This window comes from Dendropsophus ebraccatus, chromosome 9, assembly GCF_027789765.1.
Source record: "Dendropsophus ebraccatus isolate aDenEbr1 chromosome 9, aDenEbr1.pat, whole genome shotgun sequence".
NCBI classification, from domain to species: domain Eukaryota; kingdom Metazoa; phylum Chordata; class Amphibia; order Anura; family Hylidae; genus Dendropsophus; species Dendropsophus ebraccatus.
Genome location: NC_091462.1, coordinates 74,142,174 through 74,153,382, shown reverse-complemented (window position 1 = coordinate 74,153,382; position 11,209 = coordinate 74,142,174). Strand labels below are relative to the sequence as shown.

At 42.2% G+C, this 11,209-nt stretch overlaps 1 protein-coding gene across 1 annotated transcript; it reads right to left on the bottom strand.

Moving 5' to 3' along the window:
- Positions 1-1,512: 1,512 nt before the first annotated feature.
- On the bottom strand, positions 1,513-2,727 carry LOC138802201 (hemoglobin subunit beta-2). The gene is made up of 3 exons (XM_069985390.1): positions 2,563-2,727; positions 2,242-2,464; positions 1,513-1,789 (listed from the first exon to the last, which is right to left on the bottom strand). Exons 1-3 carry the CDS (start codon positions 2,652-2,654, stop codon positions 1,661-1,663), a joined length of 444 nt encoding a protein of 147 aa, XP_069841491.1. The 5' UTR covers positions 2,655-2,727; the 3' UTR covers positions 1,513-1,660.
- Between the last annotated feature and the right edge of the window lie 8,482 nt (positions 2,728-11,209).

Below are 11,209 nucleotides of genomic sequence, written 5' to 3'. Positions count from 1 at the left end.
GGAAATGTATAGCGCACCACACTTCCGGGTACACGGGTGGGGGTGGTGGGACACGGGGAAGGGGGCCATTCACAGACATAACATACATTACAAAGTTGTATAACTTTGTAATGTGTGTTATTCTGTGAATAATTTTTTATCGCCGGACAACCCCTTTAAAGTGATGCTGTCACCCCCTCTTACTCTATGTGCGGTTCTATGCAGTGGACAGTGTCATCTAGGTGGGGAGAGGGGGCCTAACTGCCGTGAAGCTCCGCCTTGGTGAGACTGTCCACCGATGAAATGAAGAGATTTTAAAGCAGAAAGAAGACACAGGCAAGTCTTATACAGGTAAAAAGACAAATGTGGTCTCCTATAACATTGTTCACACTAGGCAGGAGCATATTGCTATGGCTGAAATTGCAAACACACAAAAGCACAAAAAATGCAACAAGTCACTACAATGGCAAGATACAGAGCCAGTACAGATATGAAAATGGCTAAAAGCTGCCCCCCAACTGCCAAAATCTCCATAAAAATAATGAGGCTCTTGACACACCATTTTCAAATAATGTATGTATATACAGATATATATCTATACCTAAGATTAGGGATAGTGTGGAGAACTGCACATAGAGTAAGGGGGTGCTATCTCTTTAACATCCTAATATTTCCTGTGGAATGTCTAAGTTGAAATATTTTTAAAGGGGTTATGCGGGATTAGAAAAAAAACATACCTGCCTTCTTCCTGAAACAGTTTCCCACCTGTCCTATGTTTGATTGTCGTATTGCAGCTCAGTTCCATTAAAGGGAATGAAGCCAGGTTGCAGTACCCTGCACAAGCTGATGATGGGGGTGGTGCTGTTTTTAGAAGTAAGCAGCTATGCTTTTCTAAGCCTGGATAATTCCTTGAAGTCAATGGGAGACATGACCAGTTAGCATTTTTTTCTTGTCCGCTAATAAATAACATATCAACAAATATTAGGCATATCATATGGATATTCTATAGAATCAGCCTTTGACTTAAAATAGGATCTTTAGAGATGACAGGAAATGATTGTCTCCTCTTCACTCCTGGGGCAGAAGGCCAGACTTGTGGCAGGTACCTCACTTGTTTGCTGCATTGCATTTTATGTGGCGAAAAAAATAGCCTTAAAATGACTCATATTATTCAATATAATAGATATGGAGCCCCTTCCCTCCCATAGCCCACATAGAAGCTGGTCTATATACACATGTACTTGCTGTAGCATAGCCAAGAGCCTGTTACTGGTGGAGAGAGATAGATAACCTGGTGTGTGCACTGATGTGTTAGCAGATTGTGGAGGCAGCCACACAGTATGGCTTGTTTATTAGATTAACCCTTTAAACAGTTCATCTGTATTCATCGGATATGTTGCATGTATACCCTTTATATCACATTATATTAAACCTTTTTTGTAACTGACACAATTTGTTTTAAACCACTTACAGTATATAGATTGTAATGTAAGACGTTACGTTTATATAAGCAAACAGATCACAGTCACAGAGTAGGGGAACAATATGGATTTTATTTGGAGCTAATTTCAGTGGCTACATTTTAAATACTGAAAACAACATAGGCAAGCTTGCTGGTTGATGTAGGGCCTGGTGGTAAACGTGTAGCTTGAGACTCCTTTGAAGTGGTAGTAATGGCGACTCAGTGGTAGCCCTTGCCAAGAGCATAGGCCACACCGCAAAATGCCTTCTCAAAGGCAGCCTGTACTTCAGGGGTGAATTCTTCATGGAAGTGATGAGCCATGACGATAACCACCACACCTCCAAAACGCTGAAAAAGACAAATGCCAGGTGTCATACACAGTACTACAGTGAAATACACAGCATTTACAGTGAAACCATTCTAAAAACAACAACTCTTTAAGAACACCACCCCTTTATATAGACCTGACTCTATGTGCCAGCTTTCCCTTACATTATGTATGTGTACTGGCCAGGTTCTATGAGAGGACCATACTTTATGTAGTTTTGGGTGGTCCCCTTAAAAAGATTGTTGATCAGTTATATGGAATTCATCTATTTTATACATAAACTTACTATTGTTATTAAGTAAAGTGAGTCAAACAACATAGATAGATACTGTAGATAGATAGATAGATAGATAGATAGATGATAGATAGATTATAGATAGATAGATAGATAGATAGATAGATAGATAGATAGATAGATAGATAGATCTGTTCATTATATACAGTGTAGAAAATAAAGGTATTCAATTATTACCACAAAGTTGGCGGGATCCACATGCAGTTTCTCAGAGTGGTACTGGCTCAGCTTGGCATAGTGCCCCTTCAGATTGTCCAGGTGTTTCAGAGCCTCTCCAATGGAGCGCAGTACCTTTTCACCATGAGCTATGACCTTGGCATTGTGGCAGATGGCATCAGCAGATGCAAGGTTGCCAAAGGTGCTGAAGTATCTTTGAGTCCAGGGGTAAACGATGAGAAGCCTTTGGAGAAACAGAGCACAAGAGTTAAAGGCAGTCAGTAAGAATGGAGTGTATATAGACATATACATTGATGTGCATTTCTTATGGCTCTCATTTACCTGGCAAGAGCGTCTCCTCCAATCTGTTTGCAGTCTACCTTGCTCCATATGGCATTGATGCACTTGATCTCGTGTTCTGTCAAGCGGACCATGGTGAAGTCTTTGGGTTTCTGTGCTGAACTGCTCAACTTGTGGAAAAAAAACCTGGTGCTTTTGCTCACTCAGTCCCTGACTTTAAATAGGATTGACACAGTCCATCCCTCGCCTCTACCTTCCAGCTATTGGCTGCCATAAATCACACTTATCTGCTCAGCCTCCTCCTCTATAGTCGTATCTGGCCCAACCCACATGATAACTCAAATCTATAATATTGAAATAATTTTTTTATGGTTTTGAATAAACAGGACGATTAAATTATATATTCCACAATAACAAATACACATGTGTATACAGAACAAGATACATAGCTACTTGTTTTTGCTATTTTAGCTGCTTATGTGCTGTTTAATTTAATTACACATACCACTTATTCCATTTTTGAACTTGTATATTCTGCACTATATCTATATAAAATAAAAACAAGGTTCATACAAAACTCCATTCTTCCAGGAGTTAGCAATACAAGATAACAGAGAATATTACTGCATATAAGGAGTTTATATAACCTCTCTACAGCAAAAAACCTCCAGGGAAGCTGCTGCAAGGACTGAACATTTAGAGTCAACTTCTTTTTCAGCATGTTTATAGCATATATACAGCAACATTAATAGTTATTTGACCTCCAAATAATAAAAATCAAGGCATATAACTAAGGAATAATTATCATAGACATAAATTACACAAACATATCCATCTGTGCCCCTTTGCCGTCAGTATCTGTATCACCTTGTTTTTTTTCAGTATTATTAATGTCTATAATTCATCTAACAGGATCAAATGAGAAAAACATCCGCACAGGGAACATGTAGACTTTTGTCTTAAGTGTTATAATCTCATAAAATGCTGAATATTTATTTATACCTTTGTGCCGCAGAGAGGTGTCAAAAGTTTGGATTAGTCAGGGTCTTCATTTTCAGCCCCCCCAACCCCCCCCCCCCCCTGAATTTTTCTTTTGTCAGGACAGCTTAATAAAAAAATCCTAGACGAATTGGGAAATCATACTACACACAACAATAATGTATAAAAGTCTATAGCTCAATATGCTGATAAGACTTCATTTTAGCATTTACTGTGAGCTGTGAAATATAAATACATACTATCACAATGTCCTGCTAAAATACTAACAGACTCAAAAAGATTATTGAGGTGCACTTTTTTTTTTCCAGTTGGCATCCCTGACCCCCACCGAGTCAGGAGAAGTTCATGGTTAAGCACTTCACTCCCTGGCTCACTGCACTATTTTATATTATACTGTATAAGCCTATGTTCATGGTTCAGAATTTAATACCTATAGATATCTATGTGCCTGGTCCTAAGCATGCTCTGTTACACAGCATCCCTGAAATGTTACTGCTTCTAGGGAGGAATACAGTTTTAGGCTATGTTCACACTACGTAAAATAACGGCCGTTGTTTTTAACGGCCGTTATTTTGAGGCCAAAACAACGGCCGTAGAATTACGAACGTACGGGCTAGTCGTGAAACTACAGACGTTGTTTAATTTTGATTCCTAGCATGATTATAAACAGGATGAAACAGGTTATTTACTTTAAATACTGCGCCCAGCCCGAGAAACCACTCAGAATTTTTTTTACATCAAAATCAAGTTAAATTCGGCAGATATAAGTTTTACTTTCGCGTCCACATTGAAATCCACGGCCGTTGTTGCAGTATTACCGGCCAGAAATAATTGACATGTTCATTTTTCACGTGGCCGTATACACAACGGTCGGTATCTGATACGTAGTGTGAACTCAACGGCCGTAGTTACGTTGCATTGCAGTCATTCTAGGAAACCTCAAAACAACGGCCGCAGTTTTGCGGCGCGGACAACAGCTGTTATTTTACGTAGTTTTCACACTACGTAAAATAACGGCCGTTGTAAAAAAAATTCTGAGTGGTTTCTCAGGCTGGGCGCAGTATTTAAAGTAAATGACCTGTTTCATCCCGTTTATAATCATGCTAGGAATCAAAATTAAACAACAGCTGTAGTTTCACGACTAGCCCGTACGATAGTAATTCTATGGCCGTTGTTTTGGCCTCAAAATAACGGCCGTTGAAAATAACGGCCGTTATTTTACGCAGTGTGAACATAGCCTTATGCTAAGAAACTACTGTGTATGGTGGCACACATTGTGCCTACCAGACTATGTTGCACAACTTTAGCAGGCGGGAGGGGACTCTGTTTACCTCCACCATTGACTTGCTTTGTTATAACAATTATTGATCCAGCACATAGAGCACTGTTTTCTGTTCTTTCCTGCTATAGGTCTATGTGCATAGCTTTATTGTGTGCCAAGGAGTAACTTAAAGCTCTTGGACCGCAGTGCAAAATCTAGAAGACTAGGTTCCCCTTTTGTGTTGTTGTACACAATAGAATATTCAACTACACTTGCGTAAAAATAAAAATAATAAAATGAATATAATAAAATATAAAAAAAATAATAAAAATAATGAAATGAAAACAGTAAAATATAAACACAAAATGCAGTGTGAACTAAGCCTACAAACAGTGGCACCTCTCCTGACATGACAAGTCCCCTAGGAGACATCAGGCTCTATGATTTGAGCACATATACTTATTTTCTCAAAAAACTAGCAATTTCTGGAAGCTGAAGCCACAAAACAAAAAGTTCTACCCGTGTAAATGTATTTAACTATTGGCAAAATATAATTTTACCTTGTGAATACCTATAAGTATTCTGTCTAGTATTAAAAGCTACTAGAGGGAAGTATGGAAAAAGTTTTTGGTCACGGTACATGGTACCACTATGCTAACATTGTATCTACCTGTACTTACATTCACAGTTTTGTGGCAGTATTTGCAACATTAGGCTATGTTCACACTACGTAAAACTACGGCCGTAGTTCTCGCCGCAGAACTACGGCCGTAGTTTTGTGGTGTGGAACATAGCTTATCTTCAATGCACACATCGTATACGCTCCGGCCGGGATCTGTGTGGCCCCGCAAATAACTTGCTTCGCTGTGGGCTATGGGAAGCTCTGATGCGGGCACGCGTTGATGCGCCCGCATCAGAGCTCCGCGGCCGAAAGATCATCCGGCCGGTACTTAAGTACCGGCCAAGATGATCCGGCCAGAGACCGGCCGTTCCGTGATCCGGCCGGGGTCACGGAACGGCCGGTCTCTTAGGTAGTGGGAACATAGCCTTAGGCTATGTTCACACTACGTAAATCTACGGCCGTAGTTCTCGCCGCAGAACCATGGCCGTAGATTTGCGGTGTGGACACAGCCTCAGTTTCAATGGGATCTGGGCGGAGCGTGCACACATCATATACGTTCCGGCCAGATCCCATGAGGCGCTGCAAAAAACTGACAGGTCCATTATTTGCGTCCGGAACTCAGTGAGTCAGTTCACACAGTGAAGCGAGCGGCCCGCATCAGAGCTTCCCGGGCGGATAGATCATCCGGGCTGGGACCCGCTGTTCCGTGACCCGGCCGGGGTCACGGAACGGCCGGATGTTCACGTAATGTGTACATAGCCTTAAACTGTAATTATCATTGTAACTTCAGATATGTCATAGTGACGTGTTAGAAGTTGGTATCAGTTGGGGTCCTGGTGCTGAGACCCCCACCGATCACAAGAATAAAGAGGCAAAAGCACTAAGCAGAACGCAATGTTTATTCAGGGATAATGTTTATTCAGGGATAATGAGTGGCCTATGGAATTATAATGAAAGTCTATGGGAAGTCTGGCAATTCTAGATACTTGAAGTCCCCTAGACTTCCATAATAATACTTACTGTTTATTATAGTTGTGCAGAGAGGAAGGGACATTTTTTTTTATACAGGGTGAGGATGAGATGTCTACATTTTGCTGCTAATGTAATACACTGCCAATTTTCCACAGGTGAATCTGCTGCAGAAAATCCCCAGCACATCCACCTTGTGTGAACACACGCTTAGGGTACTATTACCTTGCACAATATTAGGAGCAAGCAAGCGCCAAGCTGTCAGGTCAGAGCCCGCTTGCTCCTTGTTCCCCGCTTGTGGTCTCTGCTAATACATGCACAGACATCAAGGGGGGAGGAAGAACGCAGGGCTCTCCCCATGGCCCATAGAAGAGAACGACGGTCTGCTGCCACCGCTCCTATTATACGGAGCATCAGCCAGCAGACCGTTGCTATCGTTATCGTAATTTTGATTCATACTTCACACATTCTATACTGTATATTAGATTTGCACAAATTGCTGTGTTTTGCACCTACTCCTTACAAGTATATGTGTGGTTGGAATGTGTATGTAATTTATGGGGAGAATCACACATATACCATACATAACATATCTATGACCATAAGACATGGTCTTAGTACATTAGTAAATTGGTGAATAAATATTAATTGTACAATAAAACCTGATGTTCTTGGAACCTTTTGACTATAGAGGTGCACATAAGGTCACCCCCACCCAAAAAACCTGGAAATACGAGATCACATACGCCTTGCTTGGTGTTGGTGATACCATTTTAATGTGTCTAGCTGATAATTTATTTGAGAGTGTGAACGCCTCTGTACTCTGATGAACACACTTTGATGGAAAACTGCATGTCATGCTAAAGACTTGTACATGCCAGAAAAACACAGTTATCATACAGTTTTTTTTAAAGAGACAGAAGATGCTTTTTCTATTTTGAATGTAATATAATTTCTTTCAGTACTAGTACCAATATATAATGTGGGGTATAATTCTCATATATATTGCTTTCTGTCAGCTGCATAAAGTGCTATTTACTACAGCAGTAAACTACATACATGTATAATAGCCCCATAGCTATTATAAAGTTCAAATAAAGAAGTACTGTTAGAGTAATTTTTTACATAGAAATGAAAAGAGGTAGATGAATGTACACCCAAAACACACATTGAGGTTGATTTACAAACCTATCACTACTAGCCGGATACATGAGTTATAAGGATAGTTATGGCTTCAGTATAAGGCTATGTTCGCACTATGGGAACACAGAGGGGAAAGGCATCCATCTCATAATATTGATGGATGCAAATAATGATCATGATTAGAGATGAGCGAACCGGGTTCGGGTTCGAGTCGATACGAACACGAACGTTCGGCATTTGATTAGCTGGGGCTGCTGAACTTGGATAAAGCTCTAAGGTTGTCTGGAAAACATGGACACAGCCAATGACTATATCCATGTTTTCCACATAGCCTTAGGGCTTTATCCAAGTTTAGCAGCCCCCGCTAATCAAATGCCGAAAGTTCGGGTTCGGATCAACTCGAGCATGCTGGAGGTTCGCTCATCTCTAATCATGATGATTATTTGCTGCTGTCAATGTTAGGAGACACCACCTTTCCCCACTATGTTCCTGTAGTAGGAATATAGCCTAAATGTGTAGTGAGTGTTTAATTACATTTATTAAATTCCCTAAAATTTTTTAACTTGAACTTTTTGTGCAACACCTCTCAATAGGTGGAATTCAGACCTCACAATGAATCAGTGCATTAAAAATGTGTAAATTCACCATACATTGTGTGACATTTGGAAAAATCTTGGTCGCCTGAAATTGTAAGATAAAAAATATGAAAAAGTTCACCATCTTGTCCAATATGTACAGCACACATATAAACACAAAAGATGAAGAAGAAAGATCCTAAAATCAAGGCTTTTATTATGTGTTTAATTTGTAATTCAATTTACACAAGGTATTTAAGGCATATGGCGACCCCCTCCCCAAATCTCCAAGACAACGTAACTATATAAAAAAAGTATATGTGTGATAATACAGCATACCTCTAAATAATAGTCATACAACTACTCTATAACACCACACATAAATGTTACCATACATATTGCCACCATACTGTTATTGAACAAAAACCAGTATACCAAGACCAACTTTATAGCAGACCTCATAAGTGATTACATCCAGTTCTATACAATAACTCACAGGTGACGTCTGACTGTAGTCATTCACTTTCCTTTACTTATACATTTGAACAAGACCACCATGACAACTTCTCCCACCCATGACTCGTATCCACAGAATCTATTGGACATTCATCTTAGGCTCTATAACTTTTCCTCCTGTAGGTAGCCAGGTGCCCACCAGTAGGTAGCTGCCCCCAGAATGTAGTTGCCCTCCTGTAGGTATATGCTCCCCAGTAGGTAGACATAGCCCCCTTCAGCCAAATAAATCACACCTAGGCCTCATTCACGTGTCCATTAAATCTTACTGCAATTGCAGACTATGGACCTGTTAATTTGAATGGCTTTGAATGAACACATGTTTACACGTCCCTAAATGTTACAGGGCCGTGATCCAATGGCGCATGGATCACTAATCATCTATGAATAGGTCTGTGCATTACGGACAACTACAGGTTCACATTGTGGACAGCACTACTGACATGTGAATGTAGATTTACTTTCTCTCTGTTCCCTCGCGAGCAAGGCTTGGTACTGCACCCAAGCTGGCAGCAGACATCTTTGTGTATGCATCTGCACCAGGCAATGTAAGACTGGGGTACCTGGGGCCAACCAGAGGAAATGATCCCTGGGGCTCACCAATATAGAACCAGTGAGACACGACATGCTGAGCCACTCCTTTCCTGGATTCATAATATATTACCGCCACACCATCACCACTACCATCACCACCATATTCCTGACCAAATCCTATATACTAAGATAAATAAAACACAGTACCGGATCACAAGAAACTAATATTACCACCACCACATACTGAGTAATGCTACTGAATAATCCACTGTACAAAGATCACTATCACCTCATACAGTAATATAGAGGTGGACGCAGCTCTACACAGGGTCTGTACACCATATACACTCAGTGCAGTTATATCAAGTGACTCACAGGGCGCTAATCAGAGTCGTTTTCATTTTCTTCTCCATCTGCCCAGGGCCATTATAAGAACTTCTCTGAGCCACAAATCCACAGAATCTGCCAGACAGACATATTAGGCTCCTCACTGCTCACCATCCTAATCTCTGTACAAACATCACATCTGTATTGGCCCCTTTCTGCCCATATTTAGTGTGTAGGCTGACTCAATGTGATCCCCTTTATAGATGCTCTCTTGTACTATGCCCCTTATAGGTGCCCCCCTGTGTTATCCCCCTTATAGATGCCCCCTGTATTATCCCCCTTATAGATGACTCCTCTGTGTATTCCCCCTTATAGATGTCCCCCCTGTATTATCCCACATATAGATGTCCCCCTGTATTATCTCCCCTATAGATGCGCCTTGTATTATCCCCCTTATAGATGCCCCCGGTATTATCCCTCTTATAGATGCCCCCCGTATTATCCCCCTTATAGATGCCCCCCCATATTATCCCCCTTATAGATGCCCCCCTGTATTATCCCCCTTATAGATGGCCCCCCTACATATTCCCCCTTATAGATCGCCCCCATGTATTATCTCCCTTATAGATGGCCCTCCTATATTATCCCCCTTATAGATGCCCCCTGTATATTGCCCCTTATATTATCCCCCTTATAGATGCCCCCTGTATATTCCCATTTATAGATGCCCGCCAGTGGCGGTCTTTGGCACCAAGCACCCCAAGCGATCGCTTGGGGTCCCCAACATCCAGGGGGGCCCCCACGCCCCGCTCTTGTGCTCAAGACCGCTGGACAGGGCTGCTGCCCCCTGAACTGTAACTATGAGCACTCATAATGAGCGCTCATAGTTACATGCAGCAGCACTGACAGGGCGGGGGGCATTGGCTCCCTTCCTGTCAGTCACTCTTGTGGCTGCAGGAAGGGTTTTCCCTGCAGTCACAAGTGGTCGCTTTGTCCTTGTGGTGCCGGCGCTCCAGTGAAATCACTGGAGCATCGGCGCCAGGACAAGGGGAGTGGGGCCTCTTGTGATCGCAGGGAAAATCCTTCCTGCGGCCACAAGAGTGAAGAGAAGAGGAGACGCCCGGACCCAGGTGAGTATAAGTGTTTGTTTTATTGTGTTATATACTATATGGGAGGGGGAGCACACAGGGGTCTGTTTAACTAAGGGAGAGCACATCGGGGGTCTATCTAAATGGGGGGAGCACACAGGGGGGCTATATAACAGGGGAAGCACACAGGGGGGCTATAGACTACTGGGGCTCCACAGAGGGGTCTATATACTACTGGGGGCAGCACACAGGGGGTCTATATACTACTTGGGGCAGCAGAATGGGGTCTATATACAACTTGGAGAGCACACAGGAGGTCTATATCCAAGTGGGGGAGCACGCAGGGGGGCTATATACTACTGGGGGAACATACAGGGGGTCTATATGCTACTTGTGAGGCACACAGGTGGTCTATATATAACTGGGGAGCACACAGGGGTCTGTATACTACTGGGGCAGCACACAAGGGGTCTATATAATACTGGTGGGGCACACAGGGGGTCTATATACTACTGGGGGAACCACACAGGAGGTTTAAATACTACTGGAGGAGCACACAGGGGTCTATATTCAAGTGGGGGAGCACACAGGAGGTCTATATCCAAGTGGGGGAGCACACAGGGGGGCTAAATACCACTGAGGGAGCACACAGGGGGCC